The 26,138-nt window shown below is 44.8% G+C and overlaps 1 protein-coding gene and 1 long non-coding RNA gene across 3 annotated transcripts; one reads left to right on the plus strand and one right to left on the minus strand.

Moving 5' to 3' along the window:
* Nucleotides 1-2: 2 nt before the first annotated feature.
* LOC144064537 (uncharacterized) lies at nt 3-13,897 on the minus strand. The gene is made up of 4 exons (XR_013296811.1): nt 13,834-13,897; nt 12,490-12,576; nt 4,124-4,219; nt 3-1,373 (listed from the first exon to the last, which is right to left on the minus strand). It is a non-coding gene; the product is annotated as an uncharacterized LOC144064537 (long non-coding RNA).
* Nucleotides 763-20,327, plus strand: lrfn5b (leucine rich repeat and fibronectin type III domain containing 5b). Of its 2 annotated transcripts, none has more exons than XM_077587139.1 (7): nt 763-1,380; nt 11,426-12,113; nt 13,267-13,495; nt 14,533-14,707; nt 16,425-16,740; nt 18,629-18,929; nt 19,232-20,327. In XM_077587139.1, the coding sequence occupies exons 2-7, from the start codon at nt 11,452-11,454 to the stop codon at nt 19,868-19,870; spliced, it is 2,322 nt and encodes a 773-aa protein (XP_077443265.1). In that variant the 5' UTR covers nt 763-1,380; nt 11,426-11,451; the 3' UTR covers nt 19,871-20,327. The 2 variants fall into 2 exon arrangements, with proteins under 2 accessions (XP_077443265.1, XP_077443264.1); XM_077587138.1 differs by having other exon boundaries at nt 763-1,268.
* Nucleotides 20,328-26,138: the final 5,811 nt, after the last annotated feature.

Consider the following 26,138-nt stretch of genomic DNA (forward strand, 5'->3'; position numbering starts at 1 on the left):
ATGAGTTATGGAAGCAATTAGTCATATTGTAACTAGTTTCACATTTTTCAAATGTAGGTTGTTGTTGTTGTTGTTTAACATTTTAAAATTGGAAAAAAAATGCAATTATTTTTTATTTCAAATAGCGTTTCATTAAAAATGTATAAAAAAGGGAATTTTTATTTATTATTAATGCTATCTCATTTATTATTGATCAACTTTACAGTATTATTGGGGACCATAACTAGAATACATTTTTGTTTTTAAATTGAACATTTTATCGCTTTGTACTTATTCCCCCATAATATTTTCAAATTATTGCTTATTAATAATTTTTGCTCTATATGGTTACATACATTTTGACTCACATCAGTTACCCCAAATTAACAGTGACCTACATGACCCAAAATATTAACTAACTAAAAAAAATAATCCCTAATAAGACTCAACATATCTCAATCAAACAAAATGGTCAACTTCCCACTTAACTCCCATCACGATCCCCCCCTCTGTCAAATTTCCGTCCCATCAGCAGAACAAGTACCGTGCGCCGGATTACCCCAACTTTTCCCACTTCGTGGGAGGGGACGTTTTCGCCACATCCACCCGGCCATCTTCCTTGTCAAACCCCCCGTCCCGAACGCGGCGCCTGCTGCATTCCGCTCTCCTTTTTCCTTCTCTCTCTCGCATGAATAAATAATACCCGCTGGGCCGCGAGCACGGCCGGCGGGGTTGGCGTGCGCGCGTCTCGCATCTGCCCGTGCGCACAAAAGCGCTCTCTGTGCGGCCGCCATTGCCATTCGGAGCACGAGCGCGGGCGGGCGGGCGGAGACCGAGATGATATGTGTGTGCGCGCACGGATGTGTGACGGCGGCGGCGGCGGCGGCGACCTCGCGGGCAATCTGGATTAGGAGAGAGAGCGGGGACGAGCGAGAGGAATTATAGGAACATCTGGCTGCGGTCCTTCGCAGGGGCTGCTCCAAAAGAAGCATCCGTCCTCTCTCTCTTTCTCGCTATCTCTCGTCATCCCTTTTCTATCTCGCTCACCCCCCCCGTTCTTTTTCCCCCCCCAAGCGATGCTCACTCCTCCCCGGCGCGGCGAGAGCTCCTTTTCTTCCTCCTTGAAGGGCATCGATAGGGCTGCCAAGGCCGGCCACATGTTACCGGAAACAACGCCAACGTGTGCGGGACACCTGAATTAATTACCGTCTTCTTCTTCTTCTTCTTCTTCTGAAGAGGAGATGCCGGTCTTCTCTCCATGACCGGCGGCCGGACGTGTCCTCCGCAAGGTAAATGGAATTCTTCTCCCAGCTGTCAATCAACTCGCGGCGGAGAGCGGCCGATGTTAATTGACCGGCGGCGGTGGCGGCGGCGTCTTCTCGCATCCGGCGCTTCTGCAAGGTCAGAAAAAAAAGAAGCGTTTTGAGTTTTTTCCCCTCATGTGCGGCCGCTGTAATTCATACGTCCGCTGCGACTGTTTTTTTTTTTTTGGGATAGGCGCTACCGACGAAGCTTTTTTTCCCCCGTTGCTGCCGCGAAGTGATTTAGTGAGCCGATATGATATGCAAATGACACCTACAGTCGCAAGGTGTGATGGCGTCTATTCCCGAGGGAAGCGAGTGGGCACATTAGGGCGCCTCCAGACGGGTTGCGATGTGCGCGGAGACGGATCGGGACGCAGTTGTCAAAAGACGTGTTCCCTGGCGTGGGCTCGCCAGAGTTTACTCAACTGCGGAAAGGGTGGAGGCTTTTGTTTGCGTGCCGACTGGAGTTTAAAATTGCATTACTGCCATCTGAAATTGTGAGATGGGAACTCTTACAAAATGGCCAAAGACTCCAAATATTGAATCCATCGGGGAAGCTATGTGAAAGTAGGTGTGTCCAAATGTACCGGGACGCCAATGGCGGGGTTGTCTACGTGAATAAAAAGGTTTAGGACAGGTGCTAGGGTGAGGGGGGACAAGTGGGACCAACCATTTTCCAGGGAAGGGTGGTGTTGCATTTTTTGGGGTGGAAAAGCAATGGAAATTCTGGCTTTTGGTCCTAAAGAAATGAACATTTTAGACTTGATTACATATGCAAAATAGCAAAGGCAGTGTCGCACCATAGTTTGTTGTTCATTTTGATATGAATATTTTACGGCTTTTTTTAAACGGTAAAATCTGGCAACCCCTGCCCCCCACATTTGATGACATTTAAGACTTTTATCTGACCTGTTTTTGTTTATCAACAGTGTATTTTGTAGGGTTTCCCAAGGATCGTTAACTTTGCTAATGGAGAACACAAAACTGCTGACACCAGGGGGAAAAAAAGTACAACTAATGCATAAACATTCCCAACACTTGCTTATAGAGGCTAAAATAATGACGGAAAACGGCACTTATTTGTTAAATATCTGCTCACATTTACACCAACCTCTGAAAATATCACAACAATGACTCCCAAATTTCCATTTTTCCACCATGATTAACAAACAAACAAGGCTATTCTTAGCTACCATCGACATTCAACGCGATTAGCCTCGATCATTCCCAATCAAAACGGCTCGGCCGTCGACGTCAGCCAATGAGATGAGACTAAACCTGATAACATGTCCTAGCCGCACTCTGCTAGCTCACTTACACGCCTCGGTGGCCGCCGTCGTCTCAGTTAACAACCGAGGTGATTACACGAGCCATTTTTTTTCCTGCTGGAGGTGCTATTTGGATGATAATGCGCCCGAGTGCTAATTGGGGCGCGGCGCCTGATAGGCCACTCTCTGCGCCCAAATGCGCTAATAAACATCATATTTTCACATAGATTCTCCAAGGCATCTCCTCTCTTCATGACAATCGTTAGTCATCACGTGGTTTATTATTTGGTGGGGTCGCAAACCTTGAAATGATTAATTTTGTCTCCGATTAGGTAAAAAAATAGCTGCCATTGACATTAATGGACGTTCAATCCATTTCCATACATGAGTTTAGTTGGCCAAAATGCTCTCCTGAAAAATAATAAGACCAACTTTAAAGTTTTTGTGTGAAAATATAACAGTTTTAAATCATAACCGTACATGCAAATCCTTTACTGATTTAAAAATAATAATAATAATAATTAAAAAAAACGTAACGACCTGCCATCAACATACATGAATGTCTTATTTCAGTTCATGCAAGCCACATTATTAGCATTTGCTATACAGCGTTAGCCATTTCAATGAGACTTAAAAATATAGTTTTCATCAATACTGATTTCAACTCAGTGTCCAACATTGACATTAAACGGATTGGACGTCTACTAGTGATTAACTCATTTAAATTCCCCACCTAATAATCGTCACATTTCACATCGTTCTGTTGTCTGTTGAGCCAATTTTTCAAACTCTCCAGGACGATGAGTTCAATTCAGTTCATTTCTCCACACGGTGGGGGGAGTACTAATGGAGCAAGCTGACATTTGGATCCCCTCAAGTTCTTGTGTTCATCAAACACACCGCCTTCCATCCAAAAAAATGCCCTGACAAGTTCATATCCGCCTCCAATTCTTGTAAAAGTACAAATAGTACTAACCCAGACAGCCAATTTTCTCTACTTCTCTGCTATTTGCTCATTTTTGTTTCCCCCCAAACAAGCAAAAGCGACTCTATTCCCTTTCAATTGAGCTCGTCCCCGTTTCCTAGCAAAACGCGCCAAAAAACCAGCCGCCGCCGGATGAATTCGTCTACGTTCGTGGGAAGGGATTCAACTTATTTTCCCTTTTTGGCTCCCCCCATACGCAAAAGCATCGGCGGCGCCCGCCCGCCAGGAATTAAACGGGCCGAGGGGAACGCAGATTGATATTCCGGAGAGCTTTTCAAGGTTTCTCGGCGAGAAAAAAAAAATCCCAGGTCACGAGCCCCCACCCCCTCCCGTTTCACATCAGGGGTGCGATCGTAGGAGAGCGGCGGCGGAATGCAGATGAGCGTCGGAAAATATGAGGGTGTCCGGGCGCCCGTTTGCTTTGGGCCGGCTTGGCGATCTGACGCCGTGACGCCGGGCGAAGCGTTTTGCTTGCCAAATGCCAGGGGAGACTGGCAAATGCTGATGAACAGCACTTCTCAGCAAGCACAGGGGTCTGCTTAGTATGACGCTCACACACAAACACACACACATATACACACACTTACACAAGCGCGTGCAGAGATGATGATACCTTGACATCCCAGTCAAAGCAGCGAAATTGCAGCTGCCACTGAAATTGCGTACGGACGGCCATCCTCCACCTGAAATGCAAAGAAACAAAAAAAAAATGTATCAGAGCATTGTGTTGCACTGCAGTGGCAATCGGAGGCGGGCGGGATTGACGCAAATTGCATTCAAAGGAGACCGCCGTCGCTTTACAACGGGGCCGACGAACGCATTTTTTGTCGTCAGGGAATCGGGGGCTCGTTACGTCGACTAAAAATGGCAACTAATTGAATGCTTTTATTGTGTTATACAAGTATAATCCGATTTATAGCTTCACCACTAATAAGTAGTCAACAACAAAAATGCACAAATATTAACAACAAATCGGGGGCTTGTTACGTAGACCAAAAATGGCAACTAAATGAATTCTTTTATTGTGTTATTCAAGTATAATCCGATTTATAGCTTCACCACCAATAAGTAGTCAACAACAAAAATGCACAGATAATAACAACAGACAAATAAATAATCAATACATGAGTTTTGTCCCTATGCTGGGGGCGTAACCCAACCTAAAGTTGAAATTTGTGTCAGAATAAGGCAGCGCGGTGGACGAGTGGTTGGCACGTTCGGCTCACAGTTGTGAGATCGAGGGCTCAATCATCACTGGGAACAACAAACAAATGAATAATCAATAAATACGTGTTGTGCCTATGCTGGGGGCGTGACCCAAATTTTCTCTGCGTAAGTTGAAATTTGCGTCAAAACACTCAGAATAAGGCGGCGCGGTGGTCGAATGGTTAGCACGTCCGGCTCACAGTTGTGAGACCGAGGGCTCAATCACCGCTGGGAACAACAAATAAATAATTAATAAATACGTTTTGTCTGTCCCTATGCTGGGGGCGTAACCCAAATTTTCTCTGCTAAAGTTGAAATTTGTGTCAGAATAAGGCGTCGCGGTGAATGAGTGGTTAGCACGTTCGGCTCACAGTTGTGAGATCGAGGGCTCAATCACCGCTGGGTTTGGACTTTCCTTCTTTTCTCTTTATCGTCATATCGTTATGCGCGTCGGTATCTCTCGCCTTTCTCCGCTTGGTTTCCATGGTAATTGCTATTTTTTGGCTGAACCGAGAAGACCCGGCTTTCGTCTTTGGGGCCATCGTGTGAAAAAAAGGATGGTGGAAAAAAACAAAGGCAATCCCGGCAGCACAAACACGGAGAAGCACAACCCGCTAATTAAGCAGAAACTATGTTGCGGGGGACGTAATGGCGGACCAGGCGCAAGGTCGTAAATTCCAGATGTCGCAAGTCGACGGCAACGTGACCGAGGACTGCCTTTATTAAGATAGCCAATTGTTTATTTAGAGACATAGTTGACCTCAAAATAGTCTAAATTCTCTCTTTTTTAAGCCATGATATATTCTATTTTTTTAACTAGGGAAAAAAACAAATAAGGAAAATATTCTCTTTCATTTTTAACGTCAACTCAATTTCATGTGGTGGTACCATTTTAGATATAATATTTTGAATTTTTTGGGATTAAAAGAACTGGATCAAAAGCCTTAAATATTTTACATAGATCTAAAACAATGTTTATTTGAGCATTTTTTAGTAAGAAAAACATCTTTTAATCATTTGTTTTCCATTTCAAAAGGAAACATTTTTTTTTAAAATTCTGTTCAATAATAAAGTGCAAAACAGAAGAAAAAAATATTTTTAGATTTTACAAAATGCTTTTTGTACTACAAACAAAAGGAAAAAAATGGATTAAAAATTTGCAATTATTCATTTAAAAATAATATATCTATAATCCTCATTTGAATTTGATTCTAAAACAGAAAGTCGGCACTTGCACAAAATGACGCGGCGGACCAGTTTTGGCCCCCGGGCCGCCACTTTGACACCCACGCTCCATCGCTAGCATTAGCGTCAACGGCCGTCTCCCACCATTAGCGAGGAATAGCGCCCTGACAATGTTCGGGGGGCTTTAAAGCAGAACCTCATTTGTTATCCGTGACTAAATTGTCCGGGTGCGTTCTCCTCAAGGGATTCTTTGTTCTAAATGTCATTAAGGGATCTTGAAAATGAGCCCCCCCCTCCCCTGATTGCATCTCACCTCCCCCCCTCACCCGCCGCTTATTAATGTGACTTTTCCAGTGTTACCATGGCGCCACGGCTGTCACCCAAGAGTTAGCGCGTTCGGGGGAAGCGTCGCGACACGTGCTAAGTGTTAACGGGTGGACGGCGCGCCATCCGCGGCAGGTCGCTTTCCTAATTTGCGTCGCCGGGGTCATTTTTCCGCCATCTTGCTTCTCGTTTGAGTCAAATTTGACATTTGTGGGCTAGCAAAGGTCTGATTATCAGTGTGACAATGACCAAGGCATGTTTCAGTTCAAATAAACGGACTGCTCACCCGCATTTTTATTATTTATGGAACACGGTTAAAGCATAGCATTCAGCAGCTTATAGAAGTAAACAAGGCCAAAATTGAGGTACTCGGACGGATTGTTTAAAAAAAGGCAATCTGGGGCCGGTAATCTTTATAAAGGGTCTGCATACTAAAACCTTCTCAAAAAGAATATTCCAATTTTTGAAGTGAAAGCTTCTCAGGTGAGCGTTTATTCGTAAACCATTTGCGATCCTAATATTAAACGGGTACAAAGTATATGATTCTTGGCCTGGCATTTCTTGATAAAGTACAGCAAAGTACTGCATTTTTTGTACTTCTTTAAATTTGAGGAACGTCAACATCACAAAATGTCAGAAAAAAAAACATATTTAACAAACAGCCTTGTTTAAACGAAGAACCCTCCCCTTCCATTTTATCATTTCAGGAATGTTGACATTGCCTTAAGCAGATTATATCTGAAAATAGCAAAACTACTTCGGGGTGGGGGGAAGAAAAAAAAAAAGACACCTTTCAAGTATTTTCTATCTGTTTTCTCAGTTCTTACGTTGACAAACGCACCTTCAAGTGAACTTTACAATCCAATTCCTGAACGACAATGTACACTCTCCAATTCTGCGAGCGTTTTCCGAGCAGATCGGGTAGTAAAAATCAATGCTCCGACAATCTTATTCACCTCGCGTAGCCTCCCCAACATTCCCGTCCCGGCCAGAGTCTTTTGAGAGCCGTGACGCAACCCGGCAAAACATTTCCGCCTCGCCCCGGTCGCGAGGCCAGATTCTTTCTCGCCCGCGGCAGAGCGTCCATATTCTCCGCTACCGTACACCGCTGCTTTTCTGCAGTCGTCTGTTTCCATAGCTGGGGGGGGGGGGGGGGGGGGGGGGGGGGTTTGTGTGGCGAGCTGCCTCTATTAGGCATCTTTCCGCCCACCGGTGTGCACGTGTGGGCGTGCGCTGTCAGTCTATTGTGTTCTCCGGGGGCGCCCAGACAAACTGGGAGGTAGTAAAGCAACATGTGATTGACTGGGCAACAGACAACGGTCAGTGCACTTTTTGGGGGGGGCTTGTCGGGCTTATCTGGAGCCAAATGCGCATACCGGATAATGACTGTTGGGTGGCGCGGTGACATTTAAAAGATGAAGCGCGTGATGGATGAACCCGTTGATTGATTATCTGCTTATTTGTCCGCGTACCTGATGAGCGCAACCTGTTATGCAAATCCCAGCGGACGGCCGATAATGAAATGCAAATAAGGGGGGACGGTGAGATTCGGCGGAAAGCGTCGGCGTCACGTTCGGCTACGTTTTCTACGGGAAGAGGGTGGGGAGGGAGCGCGAGAGGGGCCCGGTTGGTTGCCGCTCGATCGATATTACGTCTGGAGCGCAATTTGAGCCTGGAAGTGGCGGGTCGGTTGCCGTGCCTGTTTGCGCATTCACAAAAGGACTCGTCGGTTAGATTCGGAGGAGCGAACGACGTGGCTGGCATCGCGACCATAAAAAGGCAATCCATTTCATCTGATTCAAATTTGCTCTCCATTAGCGCAAACGTTCGCCTCATCAATGTCCGTCTAGAACTTGGCTACACCTTAATGAGAGCACAAACATTTGAGATGCTCAGATGTCCTGCCTAAGAACCCTAAGGACTAATTACGAGTATGTTTATGAGCTCTAATGCCGTACATCACATTGTCATTCATATCAACTTAGATCACATGTGTCAAAGTGGCGGCCCAGGGGCGAAATCTGGCCCACCGCATCATTTTGTGTGGCCCGGGAAAGTAAATCATGTGTGCCGACTTTCTGTTTTAGGATCAAATTAAAATGAAGTGTATAGATGTATAGTACATTTCCTGATTTTCCCCCTTTTAAATCAATCATTGTCATTTTTAAATCCATTTTTTCTGTGTTTTTAGTTCAAAAATCATTTTGTAAACTCTAAAAATATATTTAAAAAAAAGCTAAAATAAACATTATTTTATATCTATAAAAAACAGAATATTCAGGGCTTTTAATCCAGTTCTTTTAATCCATTTATAAAAAGAAAAATAAATCTAAATATTATATCTAAAATGGTCCGGCCCACGTGAAATCAAGTTGACGTTAAACCAATCAGAGTCTGACACCCTTGACTTAGATTGTGATTGTACAAATTTTACAATTGTACTTTTTGATGATGATACAGATTCTACAAAAAATGTCCACACATCAACAAGGGCTGTTTCTAGAGGTGACTGTGTAGTTCCCTTAAAAAAGAATGCTAAATTAGCCAAAGCACCTTCTCTCTTCATACCTGGAACTCAATACCAATTAAAACTGCTACCTGTGTGTATGTCATCGTTTACCTTCAACCTACAAAAGGGACTACATATGGAAAATTAGCCCTCAGCTACAATCTTACATATATAATACATAAGTATAAGTGTGTCAAATCCTCGACAACATGCACCTCTATGACTAAAATCCTAAAAACAACAGTATCCCGAATCCTTATCAGTCCGTAACCCACAGACCTCAGTTCCGTGCATATAACTAAACATGAATACACACACATTCCTGGCAAATAAAATGTTGGCAGGTGTAATAATCCAATGGTAAGTATGCTGGGATCTCCCCGGGATGGCTCTCTACTGATAGTTTAGTACGAGGAGCTTTTTAATTGCTCAGCCAAAAAAAAAAAAAATCATTTCTCCCTTATCACCACCACGGCGCATTTCAAATCTGACCCCCTTCTGTCCGACATTTTCCTCGACAGTCAAAGTGTAACGGCGGTCGCCGACCCTCCCGAACCGTCGCCGCGCCACCCGATGTTTCCCCCTCGCCCGGGATGTCGAGGTTATTAGACACACGTTGGCTTTCGAATTCGCGGCGGCATTTATTTGACGGGGCGCCGTGCCGAGGTTGGACTTTTATCCGCGGCGTCGACAATGGAGGCATTACGGGGCAAACCACGCGGCCATGATCATAAATCAGACCATTTTGGTCCGTATTTAAAGGTTAGTCGGTGGATTTTTTACCGCAGGCGTGGGACGGCGGTCTCTTGTTCTCGACATTTCATTGGATTGGTTTTGACTTTGGGGGGAAAAAATGACTCCAAATTTCATCTCTTGACAGTCACTATACGATCTCCACTTTACGCTCCATGATAGGTTTATTATTAATACACTTTAATCAAAACAGGGAGACATCATTAACATACACTGGCTACAACTTGCAAGGAAAATCACTCCCGACTCGCCCTCGTCCAGGATGATTCTAAAGAAACGGCATCTTCCTCTGTCAATTTAGTCGCATAATAATTTCTTTATAAGCTAAACAGAGCGACCGTATTTTTTAAACAATAATGCGAGTTTTTTCGGAAGTTGATTCGATTATCGCCATCTGCCGGAATCCAAGTCAAAGCAATTTAAGAGTCCTTCACAGATCTTCATTGCCAACTCAGATCAACAGTCTCGGCCTGGAACATGGTGTCCTGTTCAGTCAATAGTCCTCAATAGCGCACTAATAGAGCTTACTCGGTCCCAACATAAAGCACAAATTAATTTATAGCTTCATTACCTATTAAATGCTTAATGAACATATAGTAACATCCCAGAATAAACCCAACACTCCAACAAGGTCTCAGGATTTATAAAATGGATCTTCCCTCATCCCTCATTTCGACTGCTTCTCAAGTAATAGCGGCGAGAGAGACCGAGACAAAAATCAATGGCGCAACAGAGCACGTGGTCGAGCCCAAATCATCCCGTTCTATTTCGGATCGGGCTTCAAACTTTCACCCCGGGGTACGCGAACGCACGAGCCGTGGCATTAGCTAACCGGAAAGACGGGAAAGCCGGAATCGGCGTTGGGAGGCGGGCTCGTAGACATAAGCCGCTTTGGAACGGCGGCGGATTCGGCGACATGGCAGAAAGCGAAAACTGTGAAGTTCAACGCACGACTCATCTATCCTGTCATGTTGTGTTAATAGCAATTGTCAATGCGATGAGTATTTTCTAAGCCTGTTAAGTTTCCACTCGACTTTCTGCTCCCCCGTGCGCCAATTTTCATAGAAATTGCGTGAAAGGGAATAAAGTCTGAAAAGCGGGACGGGCGAGAGACGTAAACCGCTCGCGCATTATCATCAAAGCTGCTTTTTCTTTTCCCCTTCTTCCTCAGACGTGGCGGCGTGAAATAACCAAGAGTCGAGCTCCGGGTGCTTTTTAGTCCGTCTGCGAGCGAGCGGGGCTTAAAACAAGCGCGTCTTCTTTTATTTGGAACGGGAAAAGACAACAGCTTTCTGATTGTTCCGTGGTGACGGAACATTGCTGACGAGGGCCGTTGCTAATAGTTTGGGTTACACGGCCCGGCGATGACGATAATGAAGGCCGCGGGGGTAGATTACCCAGATCCGGCCGGAGTCGAAAATGCGATTGACCGGAAGCGCTACGGCCGAGCCAAATGCCAGAAAACAACAAAGACAACTGACACTGGGAAATAAATGCATGCAATTTCATGCCAGATCAATTTGAACATTTCCCTCTAGTTGGCCCAGACAACAAACCAAGGCTAAAATTGAAGCTTTTAAAAATGAAAATGGTGCTCAAGAGCACCCCAAATCATCCGACACAAAGCAGCCCTGTGAAGTCTGCAGGTGACTAATTAGTTCCCCGTCTAATTCGCGGCGCGTTCCTCATGCTCCGGCCCCCCCGCTCACCTTTTGGACACGGCGGCGAGCCGATGATTCTATTTACAATGGAGCGGCGAAGCGCCGGAGGCTCAAAAGCGTCTCCGCCTCGAAAGGGGCGAATTCCCCCCAGCAAGACAAATGAATGTTTAATAGCGATGACAGCGCTGCGACGTCTCGGCTCGATAAACCATTTCCTTCTATCTGCGTCTCTTTCTCCCTTATCTCGGCAGGCGCCAGCGCGTGAACGACCAATCCGATGGAGATCCTCCTGCTTTATCTGATGGTCGCGTGCGCGGCCGTCAAGGCCCACAAGGTTCAAGTGTGCCCCAAACGTTGCGTGTGCCAGGTCCTCAACCCCAATTTGGCCACGCTGTGCGACAAAAAAGGCCTCCTGTTCGTGCCTCCCAACATCGACCGGCACACGGTGGAAATGCGGCTGGGGGATAACTTTGTCACCAGCGTCAAACGCAAGGACTTCGCCAACATGACTAAGCTGATGGACCTGACGCTCTCCCGCAACACCATCGGGACCATCGTGCCGCACGCTTTCAAAGACCTGGAGAACCTGCGGGCGCTCCACCTGGACAGCAATCGGCTGACGCGCATCACCAACGACACCTTCAGCGGCATGTCAAAGCTGCACCACCTGATCCTCAACAACAACCAGCTCACGCACATCCAGATCGGCGCTTTCAACGACCTGACGGCCCTGGAAGAGCTGGATCTGTCGTACAACAACCTGGAGAGCGTCCCCTGGGTGGCCATCCAGAGGATGGCCAGTCTCCATACGCTTAACTTGGACCACAACATGCTCAGCCACATTCCAGAGGGCACATTTGCCGGCCTGCAAAAGCTCAAGAGGTTGGACGTCACCTCCAACAAGCTGCAGAAGTTACCCCCGGACCCTATTTTCCAGAGGTGAGCACAAGCTATGCATAAGACGTATTCATACGGGTTTTTCGAACTATTCAAGTCTACAATTCCATTTTGCTGAGCGGAAGTTATGCATAAGACGTTTTCATACGGGTTTTTCGAACTATTCAAGTCTACAATTCCATTTTGCTGAGCGGAAGTTATTCATAAGACGTTTTCATACGTTTTTTTCGAACTATTCAAGTCTACAATTCTATTTTTTGTATAGTAACTTTTCACAACTGGATTATACAAATAAACCTTTCATGAGGTGACACTCGCTAAAAACATCGTTTTCCCCTCAAAAAGCTTTTAGTTACGTTGTTATTTCCTTTTTAATGAGGAAATTAAGTGTATTGCAGACAAAAGATGAGAAACTGACCTGTTGTTTGGTCAAGTCTGTAGTTCTTGCGTTTTTCCTCTGATGGGCTAGCCATCACGTTTAACCTCAGTACGTCGCATTGGTTCACTGAAAAAAACAAAAACATCGCTTTCCGTTAAAAAACAAAAAAAAAGCTTTACGTGACGTTCTTTTCTCTTCTTTTGAAGTGTATTTTGCCCCCAAAAAACTTCTACATACATTCCGCCATAGTACTCATCCAGGTAAGCGTTTCCGGACCACGTTTGACCTACTTTCAACGTCATCAGAACGCGACCATTCAACGTTAAGCACAGTATGACGTAGTATTGGTTCGCAGGAGGGCAATGTGATAATACAAACAAACAATAACATTGCCAGCGGAATGAAAATAAAGTTAATACACGTTAAACAATACAAACTTACAAGACCAACTCATCACATATTAAGACCACAGGAACTATAAAACAAAAGTTATTATTTCCAATCTTGCATTTATGAAATATTTTACCAGAATAATTAAAAGGTTAATGATATAGATCTTTCCTGGAAGCAATAAGTCAAATACGACATATTCATCATACATGTCCTATTTTCAACACACATCGGTAATTATAAAGTTGGCACAATTGGTCCAAAGTTTTCAGGTTAGCTGTTTCTGGGTGCAGAAAACAAGTCCTTCTTAAATGTAGTCAAAATTCTGCAATTGTCAGAATTGTGCTGATTAAAAAAAACACCTACAACAGTATAAAACAAAAAAAATGACATAACAGTAAAATGATATAATTTGTGGTTCCACAGAGCGGGTGTCCTGGCCACCTCGGGGATCATAAGCCCCACATCGTTCGCGCTAAGCTTCGGTGGAAACCCGCTGCGGTGCAACTGCGAGCTTCTCTGGCTTCGGAGGTTGCGGCGCGAGGACGACCTGGAGACCTGCGCTTCGCCCCAGCACCTCGCCGGACGCTATTTCTGGACCGTGTCGGAAGAGGAGTTCCTGTGCGAGCCTCCTCTCATCACCAGGCACTCTCAGGTGCGACCCCCAAAACTCTCACATAATCCGCTGTAGCTTCACATCAAATATCACACTTGGCAGACTTTTAAAGCTGACGGGAGGTCCCCCGGGGCATCTCCACTGGCGTGATATTGTCAAAGAATTTTTTGGGAAACAACTTTTTCACCCGTAAGAAGGCCATCGCATACATAACAAGTGGCCTGAAGTTCTCCAAAAAGCATGTCTATTATGACTTCTACTGTAATTTCAGTACTATTTACTCATGTCTAGTACCTGTGTTATTTGAAGATTTAGATCATTCGTTGCTTTGACTCAAAAACCCGACAATGAGTGGGAAAAGTAGGTGAATAACTCACCAGGGAGCTTTTCTTCCTTCTGTTGTTTATTTGAAGGGAAGTGTTGATCTCAGGGTGAAAACCTTAAATAAGATCATGAGAAAGCATGAAACACACACGTCATTATAAATAGCACCTTAACAACATAAACACAAGGCAAAAGCGCATTTAGCTTAACTAACAAGAGACAATTTGCCTAAAGGTCAACCATTTTACAGAACACTTCTTACTCATCGTTAGTCATAGTTAGTGTGCATCCATGGAAATAAAAAAAAAGTGCATTTAAAATCATTCCCTTCACATAACACCACTTTTGTGAGAAATTTAACCATTGCTGTAGTAATTATTCAAACATTTCCCACTTTTCTGTACTGCTTAGGTTAGTATTATTACTCTTAATGTTACAACTTTTTCCATAACTGCCACCAATACCTCAATTGCGACGACTATCTCTACGAAATGTCCAATATTCCGACATTCCAAACCCATCGGTTGCCAATGACAACGATAAACGTCCGATCCATTTGATCGTATCTCACGCTCGTTTTGCATCGGGGTGGACGTTTATGGTTCACGCGCGTTTGCCGCCATATCGACGGGCCCCCCGGCACGCTAATTCAACGTTACGACGCGATCAATAGTCGATTACGTTTACAGGGGACCAAGCCGTAAAAACCCGAAGGCGCTCGATTTATCGGCCCCCCGCCGTTGTGGTCGCAGGAGCTGCGAGCCCTGGAGGGTCAAAGCGTGACGTTACGCTGTAAGGCGCGAGGGGACCCGGAGCCCGTCGTTCACTGGATCGCCCCCGACGGACGCCTCATGTCCAATTCGTCCAGAGCGTCGGTGCACGCCGACGGCACGTTGGACATCCTCATCAGCACCGTCAAAGACTCGGGTTAGTTTTCTCTCTCTCTCTCTCTTTCCTATCGCGTGGTCTTTCTTTACTCACGGCTATTTGAGTTTTCTTTCAAAACACGCACGCTTCTTTCCGGGAGGTCAAGGCAAACTAGTAATAGCATTTTTAATTCCGTTGGAAGGGGGAAAATTGATTTGATTGGATTGCTCAAATTGCGCCAGCCCAGATGTCACGCTGGCTAAGCCAATTTGGAAATTGAGATCATATCACACCAAGCCAAGTATTGCGGATTTGGGGGCGTAATTAAGGTGATTGAGTCATCACCAAACGGCTAAATTAAGTTTTTTTTTCAGGACTGGCGCTTGTTTTTGGGCTTTTCTTTTCTTAAAGGTGACCTGACATTATTATTTTTTTTATAAATAACTTTTGATGTCTACGAAGCGGCCAAAATTTGGACTCTAAAGTTAGCATTCTGAAATTTAAGTGACAATTCTGACTTTGAATTGAACTTTAAAGGATTTTGAAGTTCAACAATGAATTCATAATTACAAGGAAAAAAAATGGAAATCATTGGATGTTCCTAACGAGCTAAATATTTCAACAGTGGAATAAATTAACCAGCGTGTACTTTCAGAAGGTCAAAAAAAGATCATAGAGTACTGATTATGACTATTTAAAAAATAGTGGAATAAGATAATAAGCACTCAACAGCATTGCCAGAACCAATCTCCTAAAATGACATCCTTTTATTTTTCAGATGAATTTACATATCGTTCGCGAATGCTAAACGGAGAAAAATTACGCTTTGTGGCATTTCCTACCTTTTATTTTTAATTTCATTTGGAGGGGGGAAGAACGTCTAATTGTACATTAAAGAGACAACAAATATTTATTGAGTGGCCGCTCAGTGTTTTTACACTTAGCATCTGAGATGCAGCGCCGTTAAATAGTCGAGTTAACGAGGGCTTCTCGGCTTTTTATTACCTTTTGAATGTTCGAACTTTGCTGTGTTTGTGCTAAACGAAGCTGCTGAAATACATTTTAATGTCGTTTCAACTGTATGCTTTAAAACGCATGAATGGGCCATTTTTCGTTTTGAATGGCACCCTATGATCGCTAAATATTTAGGTTTTTTGTTTTTTTTTAAACTTTTTTTAAATGAAAATGTACATTTTCTCTTAAATTACAATCTTTTTGCCACATTCTGATTTGTTCTTTTAAGAGTACAACTTTATTTGAACGTCTCATTTTCCAAATATTTCCTTTTTTAAGGCATAATTGTTAACAATTTTGTGATATCATACGTTTTCTGCTACGAAAAACTTATTTTCTTCTCCACAGTCTGGAGAAAAACATGACATCATTTAATAAGCAGAATACATGAAATCTTAATTTTTCTTTTGATTTGTCAGGGCATCTCTGCTAATTCAAGTTTAAAAAAAAAAATACTAGAATTAATATCAATGATAAACCTACATGGCCCAGAATATCATAATTGATACATGAAGTTGTAAAAATACAGTGATATATTTTTCCCTCATTTAAACTTCTGTATCAAAACTATGATAGAAATCATATTGGAAATGTGGTGGTCTCTTTCCGAGAGCCCATTAAAAACTCAGAGTTGAATTTTAATTATTGAGTGCTTTGAGCTTTGATGGCTTTCTAAAAATCCCAGCCGTTCCTCCGTCCGCTATTCGGACCCTCCCCGGACCAAAAACTCGTGGCCGGCGAGTCAAACTGACCTCTTTTCTAGGCTCCTTCACCTGCGTAGCGTCCAACCCGGCCGGCGAAGCCCAGACGAAGGTGGTCCTGCTGATCGACAAGCTGCCCCACGTGGCCAACAACACGGGCGGCGAGCGGGAAGCGGACCCCGGCTCTTCGGACATCGCCACGGTGACCAAGACGGGGGCGGAGGCGCCCGTGGGCAGGGACGCGGAGAAGAAAGTGGTGGTCGCCGACACCACGTCCACCTCGGCCGTGGTCCGCTTCAACTTCCAGAGGAGCGTTCCTGGAATTCGAATGTTTCAGATTCAGTACAACGGAACCTACGACGACTCGCTGGTGTACAGGTCAGCGCCTTTTCAAAAGCCTTTTAAAAGACTATTTATAGCAAGGGTGTCAGACTCGGGTTGGTTTGCGGGCCGCTTTAACGTCAACTTCATTTCACGTGGGCCGGACCATTTTAGATATAATATTTAGATTTTTTTAAATTTATAAATGGATTAAAAGAACTGGATTAAAAGCCCTGAATATTCAGTTTTTTTATAAATCTAAAACAATGTTTATTTTAGCTTTTTTTAAATATATTTTTAGATTTTACAAAAGGATTTTTGAAATAAAAACACAGAAAAAATGGATTAAAAAATTACAATTATTGATTTAAAGGGGGGAAAATCAAGAAATTTAATATACATCTATACTCTTCATTTTAATTTGATCCTAAAACAGAAAGTCGGAACTCATCATTTACTTTCCCGGGCCACATAAAATGATGCGGCGGGCCAGATTTGGCCCCCGGGCCGCCACTTTGACACATGTGCTTTAGACTATTCAAAAGACGAAAAAAATACTTTAGAAGAGAAAATAACAGAAAATTTTATAAGCAGAACAAAATTTTCATTGAAGAAAAAAATAAACTTTTATGAGTATTTTTATCATACAAACATATCAATTTTAAAAAGACAACTCAATTAGTACAATAGGGGGAAAAACTCAAGGATTAAGAATGATCTACGAATGCCTTAATTTAACGTTGTGTCAGACGTTGCGACCAATCCCCCGCCTGTCCCGTCTATCATTATTTGCTCTATCCATTAATCCCAATGGGAGTTGTAATGCCCCACATCCGACTTCTCATTCTTCAACGGCTAATCCCCTTTTCCTGGAGTGTACCATTTACCGCCTTGATAACGCTTAATCAACAAAATAATAATCAAAAAAACAAAAAAAACAAATGTCAGCAGTAAGCTGAAGATGAAAGCGCCTTCAGTCCAAAAGAAGACGCGGCGTCTTTCATCTCTCCAAACTGTGTTGTTGGGCGATCATCATCATCATCGGGACGTGATGGGATGGCGACACAAAAAATGTGTTTTGGTGCCACGGAGCCGCAATCGCAAAGCTTTCATCGCCTTGCCTTGATGTTTCAATTTACATTTAACACCTACACGTCAAGCCCAGGCGCGAAAAAATAGCCAAAAGTAGAGGCGAAAATCCTCTTCGATGTTTTCTCGTGTGCCCAAAAACCAGTGGCGGTCTGTGCATTTTCTCGTAGCGCCTTCAACGAATCAATCCAACCCTCAAAAACTATTTTATGGCTATAAAACCTCGACTGCAGTTACAGCTGTGGTGTTGCCTACTCGAAATCTGATTGGTTAAAGCAACAGTCTTATCGACGCTTGTTTAATGCAGCAGAGCCTGCAGAACTGATTGTGAAAGCCTTGAGGCAGATTTCTGACCCTGGCAACAAATAATGGCTGAAATGTGATTGGTTAAATGCTTCAATATGAAAACACACATCTGGAAGCAGTGCAACCAGGAGGAAAGGAAGCTAACAGACAATTTGGAATTATCTAATAAGTATTGATGGACAAAATATAATATATGATTCAGATATTTCTTAGGCCAGCATAGAAGGCCTTGAAGGCCCTGACGGCCCGCCACTGCCAAAAACGAACGCGAAAAAAAATTTGGACACAACGGAAGAGTACAAATTTAAGCAGACACGGCAAGCTATATCATGAACTACGGTTACGACTTGACAGTTATAAAAGGTGATAAAATTGTGGAATGGTCTTGTGAGAGTTTTGAATCCAACTGATTTTTTCTATCAGAAAGGTGTTCCCCCATGCTTTTTAATGGGTTTTTTTTACTCATTCACTGCTTGCCAAAATATATATCACATTCTCAGAGTACGATTTGCAATAAAAAAAACCTACCTGACCTGTTGGTTTGTTCCAGAATGATCCCGCCTACCAGCGAGAGCATCCTGGTCAACAACCTGGCGGCGGGGACCCAATACGACCTTTGCGTGTTGGCCATCTACGACGACCAGGTCACCTCGCTGACCGCCACGCGGGTGGTGGGCTGCGTCCACTTCACCACCGAGCCGCAGTACCTGCGCTGCCACTTTATGCAGTCGCAGTTCCTGGGCGGAACCATCGTGGTCATCATCGGCGGGATCATCGTGGCTTCCGTCTTGGCCTTTATCATCTTTCTCATCGTGCGTTACCGGGTCTGCAACCAGGGAGAGAGCGATAAGGTTAGTTTTTCTTGATAATTACCATTTAAATCGTTGCTCAAATTCCCTAAATCCAAACTGTAAATTATTATTTAGTCATACTTAATGCCCTAGTAATTATTAGGCCAAAGAAAAGCTCCAAATTTGCTGGACTTTTGTTTTTTGTTGGAGAACTTGTTAAGACCCTGACGGACGTAGCTTCTTAAAGGGACAACGCATGTGATCCGGGCGACCAAAAGACCGGCGACCAAAAAAACGGCGACCAATCCACCGCACACGCTTCCCCGTTGCCATTCTCTAGCGCCATCTCGCTTCCCCCTCAGGCTCTGGAGATGGGCGACCTCCGTTCCCTGAGCAGCGACGGTCAACTTCAAGGCTGCGGGCTCCCCAAATCTCTTTCCAAGCAAGTCCTGCGCCCCGAGAAGAACGACAAGGAATGCCCGCGAGCGCCCCCGCCGGAGCCCGTCAAGCCGCGAGCGCTCCCGGCCACCGCCGCCACCGCCAAAGTCACCCTACCCGACTGCACCGTGTCCACCTCGGCCGCTAGCCACAGCTGGCACCCGGCGTCCCCGCGGTCCAAGCGCCCCGCGGCCCCCTCCGACGCGCGGCGGGCCGACGTTCAGCTGAACAACGTCAACCGCAATAACTCGTCGTCGGGGTCGCCGGCGCTGGCGAGGGTGCAAGCGGCCGGCTGGAGCGCGGCCCCCAGGGTCCGCCGGCAACCCCGCCAGTACATGACCGTGCCGGCGGGAGGCGTGCGGGTCAACCGCAGACACTCCCTCAACGCGGACTCGTCCAGGGAGCGCCTCTACGTGGCGTACCCCAAGACGGGGGCGGGCCTACGCTCCAAGCGAAGCCTGTCCATGAGCGGCGAGCTACCGCAAGTCAACGCCACCGTAAACGTTCTGCGCCCCCGCGACAAGCTGTCTCGCTCCGAGTGGCTCTTGGAGAGCACCTTGTGATTGGGAGTTTACCCCACCGGATTTTGGGCACGCCCACGCTACAAGCTCCGCCTTCCCAACGGGGACGACGATGGCGGACCCGCCTGGGTTTTATACGCTATAACCAATCGACGTCTTCTTCACCTGTGGACCACGAGAAGCACAATGTGTATAAAACAAGCTCCCGTACAAAAGGTTTCCGGAGACCAATCATCTGGACGAGGGAAAACCGTTTGAGAATTGAGGACCAATCCTTAACGGGCAATCGTTTGTCCAAAATGAATGGACGGCGGACAATTTGACCTGGAATTTGTCCACGGTCAAAAATGTGACATGCGCTTCGTCGCATTGGCGTGGCAATTTGTTGTGATTTGTGTCCATTTTTACTATTTAATAACCCAATCAGATTGACTTGAGAGGTCAAAAAGCTCAAACATATTTCTTCTTGTTTTCAGCAAACTATAAAATATGAATGTGACATTTTCCGCCCGTTATTGATGTACGCGGTAGGGACGTAAATCGCCGCGTTACAATTCCAATCAATATTTTGCTCTTGTGAAAGTGCCGTAAATGGATCCAACTGTTTTAATACGATATTACGCTCACGTTCAACTTACGTTCAATTTCACCAAAAAAGCAATAAAAAGCGCAAATTGTCCACCATTTTGTCTCCCCCGAAAAACATTATCCTAACTCCACCCCATTCTGCCAAGACATTAATCAACATTTTGCCTTCCGATAAACTCGATTGGATCGTCGTTAACCCGTCGATGGCGCTCGTTAGTCCAAAAAAACCTCACATTTCCCCAAGAAGCAGCCTTAGCCGTACGAGTCCACGACCCGGAAGACGGATAGCGAGGATAAAGAATCAATTCTCAAGCGGCTTTCCGTCAGCGACCCTTATTGTCATTCCCGACGCGCGAACCCGGACTGACCTTGGCGCTGTTTTTGCGTGCGCGGGAAGATAACGAATGTGCTTTTACATCCCAGACGCAGCAGAATGCAGCATTTTTTTTCTTTTTGGATAACGCCCTCCGGTTTGAATCGATCGAATCTCTTTTATCGCGTAATCACGTCAAGGCCCGACGGGCGCGGCGACCGGCGACCGATGAATGGAGACGTTTTTCTTTCTTAAAGTATTTTGGCGCCGGTGCGAGCGGACTTGAAAGAGGAAAAGGAGCGCGGCGGGGGAATCGCCTCTTGAGTTTGCTGTTGTTTCTGTTTGATGTTGAACAGTATAAATAAAAGCAGTGATACAAGGGACATTTCTTATGGGATGTCCGATACTACGCCACTTGCCCTATTTTGTTAAAGTTGCTTTTCGGGAGTTGGCTTCTGGATGTGGATGGCTTTTGGAGCGTGAGGTGTGTTGGCAGGACGGCGCCGTCTGTTACGTGAGCAACGCCGGCACGCCAAAAATTCAATTGGACTGGAGGAGGTGACTCAGTGTTTTGTGCTGATGTTTTTTGGGGAGAAAAAAAACAAGACATTAATGGCTTTGGATTTACCAGAGCTGAAAAAAACAAGTGGAAAAGTTCATACTTTAGGCTTGAACTTTTGTTCCCGTGTGTAATATTCACTGGTTTGTATTATCGGCAATGGCAATAAGAAGCCAATAATGAGTGGTAAACCTTCAAAATAAGAGTTTCGATATGTCACTCGATGGAGCGAGAAAGTGGTAAAGGGTTTGTTTTACGTGATGCGCTCTTATCTTGAAAGTTTGACTGAGTTTGATCAAAATGATGCCAATAAGATGGAGTATTTGTTTTGATTCATTCATTTACAAAACGGCTTATCTTTGTCAGGGTCGCGGGGGTGCTCGACTCTATCCCAGCTAACTTTAAACAAAAGGCGAACCACACCACGCTATAAATTACGGGATTCGAACCCACGCTCCCAGGCGAAAGAAACAATGCAATTATTTGGGTATTAAAAAAAGAGCATATTGAAAATATACTTAAAAATATGCCTATATCTTGCACAACAACAAAAAATATCAGTATTAACAAGTCCCAAACTCTCATATTAAAACTCTTCGCCTTTTCCGTTAGGACAGTCTTAAAAAAAAAGTATCTATATTTAATCCTAACTGCATATGCGAGCTGACTATGAGTAGCATTGCAAAGTACCGTATTTTCATGACTATTCAGCGCATCGTATTTTTAGCCGCAGTGTCAATATTGAGTGCTATTTCTGTATTTTACACACAAAGGACGTAGACGTGAAAATACGGTAATCCCAGCGAAGCGGAAGACCACCGAAGCGATTTCCTTTCCCCGCCATCTTCGCGCTAGCTAGCGTGACATCTCAAAGCGCTTTAGCGACATCGATGCCAGGCGGCGTGACGCCACGGCAACACCAGCTCGTCTCCGCTGTATTTTTTTGCTCGCCGGATGCTGCCCCATTGATTCCGACGTGCGCTCTGCCTTTCGCGCCGGGGAGTCCCGGGGGTCTTTAATGCACGCCGAGTAGTACGTGGGGGGCACGGGGGGCCACGCGTCTACGACAAAGAGGCGCTTTTATCCTCCCCGGCTGCTTTCCGCCATGTTTATTCAGCATTAGAAAGTCATTAGGGGTGATTAAAATGCTAAGACGCCTGACCGGAGCCTAAGTTCATTCTTTGGCGAAAGGAAGCCAGAGGTGCGTGTAAATAATTGATGACGGAGGGGGGCGGGGTTAATGATGGAGGGTTTTGCCAAACAAATACAGGGAGGAGGAGGAAAAAGAAGCCACGGGGGGAGCGAGAAGGCTTGTAAAATAGGAGGAGGAACATCTTTCGCCGTCTCGCTTTTTTTTGCAGCCTACGGCTTTTCGGGGCACCCGCCCAAAAAGGGCGGGGCGTCGGGGACGCGACCTTATTCGGGGGACGCTCGGCGGGGTTTGGATGGAAGACTTAAGTGCCGACGGAGGGGATTTCGGGCCTGCAGGTAAATTTATTCATCATCTTTTTGCGTTCAAACGGACTGATCAGCCTAGTTAGAAAGCGAGGGAGGTTAAATAAAGGTAAGCGTGAAATAGAGAGAGATTCGTGGCGGGCTACACTAATAAAAATGAGCATCTGGTTTTAATTTAACGGATATATTATTTCAAAACTGTTGGAATGTGTCCACATAGGCTACAGCACCCCCGTGACCCTTGCGAGGATAAGTATGCTATTACTGTATTGATATACAGGCGCGTAAACATGTTTTAGCATTCATCCATTTCTTCACTGTTTAAAGTGGCAAAGTGAACATTTTAATTAAAAAGTCAATGAAATATCAGCAATTATTTTTTCTTGGGTGGACCACATGAACGAAAAGAAAGCCTTTTGAGTCGGTGTGGGTTGTTGCCATGGTGACGTTAACCACTGAACTGTAACGCCACGGGCAGCGGAAAAGTTGGGAAAAAAAATAATAAAGAAAAAAATTCGAACTGGACTTCGGCTGACTGGAAATAGGAAAGAAAAAAAAGACCCCCCACCACCCCCATTGTCTCATTTAAATCAAACGATGCCCCCTCCTCCACTTCGGCGCCAATTAAATCCAATTTCTACTTTAAGGGGCTCGGCGTTTTCCTTACGCCTCTTTGGAGTCGACGCAAAGCTTCCCGTTAACGGGGGGCCGCGGAGCCCACCCTCACGTTTGTGTACGGATTTCAATGGCCATTGTTTTTAAGTACGGCACCGGGCCTATTAGCGCAGCCGTTTGAATCCCGGGCGCCATCAAAAGCGCCTTTTATGCGCCGTTTCGTTACCGTCCTGCCGCCCGCCGTCTCATTACGGTCCCCGCTCGGAGACGTCGCCCGGGCGCCGCCCACACGACCCGCCGCGGCGGTGACGGCGGGAAACAAAAAGGACGAGCAATTACGATGGCGTATGCATTATTGAGAGGAGTAAATGGGTCCGGGATGAAGCTCCTGGCTCATTAATAGTGAATGCCCACGACTGGCGTTTCTGGGAAAATGGCCGTCTGCGCTTCCAGAAGGGGAAATTGAAATGGTCAATCCGTGGGGGTGGGACATATTGTTTGTTTACTCAGCAAGTGGGGTGCTTGGGGGTCAAATGTGGGTTGCTTCCAATGGATCGACGGATGTCAACGGGAGTCAATGACTTGATGCGTTTTATTTTAATTTTTTGTCAGCTGGGATAGGCTCCAGCACCCCCCAAAGCCTAACCCTAATCCTGGGGAGTATAAGCGGTACAGAAAATCAGATGCAGCTGCTACGGATGAGGCGCAAAAGATAATCGCACTACATTAAAGAATTCTTCATCTTTTATCGAAGTGGTTTTGAAAGACATTGACAAATTATATTTTTTTATAATGCACATACTAGAAATACAATTTATTTTAAAATAGTGTTTTACATATATACATATATATACACATACATATATATACATACATAATATATATACATATATATACACATATACACATATACACATATATACACATATACATATATACAAATATATACACATATATACATATATATACATATATATACACACATGTATACATATATATACATATATATACACATACATATACATATATATCTACATATATCTCATTATTATAAGTGTTTGCTTATTTTAAATTTTTATTGTATTTTTCAATTACATTTTTGTGAATGACTTATTATATTTGATTATTATTATTTTCGTGTACTTAAATGTTATTTAAAATTGTGAATTTGCTTAATGTTGTGCTAGTATATACACATAAATTGATTTATTTACTTTTATAAAGCATCCATTGAGGCAAGACGTTCAACCTATTTTGACTGGGAGGGGCAAAGGAGCAACAAAAAGGATTGGACGTCTAAAAAAGAAAACCTTAACTCATGGACAGGGGTGCTGAAGCGTGGCTACGGTTCACTTCCAATCGCTGAGTCACAAGATTGCAAAGGACACCACCCCAGGGGGATTCTACAATCCGGATCACGCAGGATTACCCAGGCAGTCTGCTTTTTTTTTTCAAGGATGGGGGGGGCGTGTAGGATAATCTTATTTATTGCCGACACTGATCTCATCTAAGTGTGCCTGTTGACTGTCTGCGCTTAACACGACTGTCACGCTAATTGGGTCGCGTCGGCGCCAAGGCGCCGACGACACGCAACCGTCGCGGCGACGACTCGATTTGAATTCCTTCGCCGCCATGGACGGCCAGGGACGTCCAATCAATTTGCCAAGGAGATAAACGGCTGCAATTTGGGACTACTGGCTTTACGACGTTTGGATTTGCAATTCCGCCATCGATTCGTTGAAGACGCGGGCCGGGGGAGATTTTGTGATGCAGATGGCGCCACTCACCTTCCTCCACGGCGGTGTCGAAGAGTCGAGCGTAGATCCCCGTAAAGGTCGACGGCTGATCGATGCGCTTGGCCCGGCCGGCCTGGGGAGAGAAAAAAACAGACGGAGATGGGTGGCAAGTATCGACAGACGGCGGGATAAAATACTCATCATTGCCGTCCAATTTCCTTCCTATCCGCAATCCTGTTCCTTCATTCTGCCATCAAAATATTGGATTGTCCAATATTAAACACAAACGCCTGAACTGGGACAATACTGTTAAATATGATATGATGCCACCTTAGTTTAGAAAATCTTCCAATACAAAGCTCCTCCTCCACGGAAAGATTTTGTACTAAAAAAATTCAACACATCAACAAGGGCTGGCTCTAGAGGTGACTGTGTAAAATCGGAAATGTTTTCAAATACAGTGGTACCTCGTGGTACGAAATGCTCGTGGTACCACAAAAATTTCGATCGAATAATTTGCTCGCGATACGATCAAAATTTCGAGATGCGATTTGTTTTCAATTCATTTCAATGGGAAACGTCCGCTCGAGTTACGAAAAGCTCGACATACCATCTCAGTCTCGGAACGGATTACGATCGTATGTTGAGGTACCACTGTATGCCGCAAGTGCCCTGTAAGTACCCAAAAATGGAAGTGAACTTCGTTTTCGTTAACGGCCTTAACGTGACAAAAACTGTGAGCGGATGAAAGTTAAATAAAGCGAGGCAATTTGATGAAGTGACCAACATGCAATGAGAGCGCGTGGGTGTGTTCCAGGCGACCAAGAACAATGAAATGCTTCTGTCTGTGTCTGTCTAAAAGGACTCCGTCAAAAGGAATTGGGGCAGAAACGCGGGAGGCAGACGACAAAAATACAGGCAGCCAGATAAAAAAAAAATAAAAAAAATCGTCGAGTGAAGTGCAAATGCGGAGTGGCGCGGTTGCACCGCGAAGGGAAAGCAAGTTGGGAAAGAAAGACTTTCGGTGCCGCCGTGAGGTAACGC

Source organism: Stigmatopora argus, chromosome 19 (assembly GCF_051989625.1).
Source record: "Stigmatopora argus isolate UIUO_Sarg chromosome 19, RoL_Sarg_1.0, whole genome shotgun sequence".
NCBI lineage: Eukaryota > Metazoa > Chordata > Actinopteri > Syngnathiformes > Syngnathidae > Stigmatopora > Stigmatopora argus.